Source organism: Austrofundulus limnaeus, unplaced genomic scaffold (assembly GCF_001266775.1).
Source record: "Austrofundulus limnaeus strain Quisiro unplaced genomic scaffold, Austrofundulus_limnaeus-1.0 Scaffold139, whole genome shotgun sequence".
In the NCBI taxonomy this organism is placed as follows: domain Eukaryota; kingdom Metazoa; phylum Chordata; class Actinopteri; order Cyprinodontiformes; family Rivulidae; genus Austrofundulus; species Austrofundulus limnaeus.
In genome coordinates this window covers 60,669-62,287 of record NW_013952541.1, presented here as the reverse complement: position 1 = coordinate 62,287, position 1,619 = coordinate 60,669, and the positions used below count along the sequence as shown (strand labels likewise).

At 43.9% G+C, this 1,619-nt stretch overlaps 1 protein-coding gene across 1 annotated transcript in view; it reads right to left on the bottom strand.

Moving 5' to 3' along the window:
* LOC106522894 (zinc finger E-box-binding homeobox 1) overlaps positions 1-673 on the bottom strand; it is a gene marked incomplete at its 3' end in the record, with an annotated part of 40,547 nt that extends 39,874 nt beyond the window's left edge. The window contains 1 exon segment of the mRNA XM_014016125.1: positions 599-673. Coding sequence (XP_013871579.1) covers positions 599-656 — 58 coding nt within the window.
* Between the last annotated feature and the right edge of the window lie 946 nt (positions 674-1,619).

Below are 1,619 nucleotides of genomic sequence, written 5' to 3'. Positions count from 1 at the left end.
ACAGCCCAGACGTGATGAACATCAACACTCTAATTTACCACGCGGCCGTAAAAGCAACACGTAAAGTTGTTTTATTTTTTGAACGATGAAAAGATGGGTGAAAAAAACATAAACGAAACAAACAACAATAAAAAAGGCTCCGTCCGGAGCCGAGTTAGCGAAACAACTATCAACCTCGCCCTAAAAAAGAAAAAAAAAATCCCATAACTGCAGCGGGCCACGTTGTTACGTGAAAGCCCCTCAACCTGCCGCCAAGAAGAAGAGTTAAAGTAGCTAAAAGTACTAGAGAAAGATGGGGGGAAAGTGGTATAAAAGTGGGGAAAACATCCGAGTACGAAGCGCTCCGAGGGTTATTATCGCTCGGATAACGGTCCACTCCGGCAGGCGGCCACCATGCACCGCTAGGCGGAGGGAGACAAGCCAGCCAGGTATAACGGTACACCGCCGCCACACTCCCAGGGATCCGCTCGAAAAGTCGCAGAAATGGGCTCCAACTCACTCACAAAAGTAACCCGGGAGGAAGTTTCGAAGCCCGCGGACAGCCCCGCGCGGCTCGCCCAGCGGCGGCTACAGGCGGTGGGGGGAAGTCGGGACTTACCGCTGCTCCTCCTCGGGTTCGCCTGTTTTCTGCGCTTACACCTGGGGCCATCCGCCATGATCCTCGCGCTGAGTCTGAGGCGCAGCCGCTCGCGAGTTACCTCCCCTCCCCTCCCTCACCCATCCTCACCCCTCCCATCCCCTTCCCTCCTCCCCACTCCGCCTTTTACGACGTCACCTTAGCGAAACACCTGGTTTACGACACGCTGGCAGGTTTTACGGCTGCTCGAACACCTCAGCATGGCCCCTCCTGCTGGCCTCACTTGGGTAATTGTTTTTCTGTAGTCCTGCTACCACAGTACCAGGCTCGGCCCGGTACCGACTTTATGTATTAATGGTGTTTCTCCTCATGGCTTAGAAAACAATTTTAAAAATGTAATGCGAAAATAACTGCACAACATGTAAAAGTTCACTAAGTAAATTGTAGTAATTACGGATATTATCTATTTACCTGTGTACTTGTAATTGCAGAAATTTTAAAATACTGAAATATTGTTGGAATTATTTATTTTAAGTAATAAGAAAAARCAATTATTCAATAGTTATATTGTTTTACAATGTACATATATTAATTCATTTACTAAGGCCAATTAAGTGTGAAGCTGTTTTGTTTTAAGTATATTTGTCTTTAAATTGCAGCTTCTTTAAATTATAAAGTAACACTAAAACACCTGTTAAAAGGGACTTTACACCAGTCTTTTTAAAAAAGAGCTAAATTTGACTATTTAAATTGTTTAATTAGATCTAATTGTCTTTTACACGTTGGATTATTTTTGCATTACTGTAGGAGCAACATGTAGTTTTGATATCACTTGATAAAGGTATTTTAATTATAACTCTAATCAGACATGTAGTATGGTATAAATCAGAGATGGGCAACTGACGGCCCATGGGCCAAATCCGGCCCACGCGTGACTTCTTTTCGGCCCCCAATGAGGCCCTGCCCACTCTTTTTTTAATGGTAGGTAGACTATTTTATCACAGAATTTTCACTTTATGCTGGTTTAAAAAGTATATATATA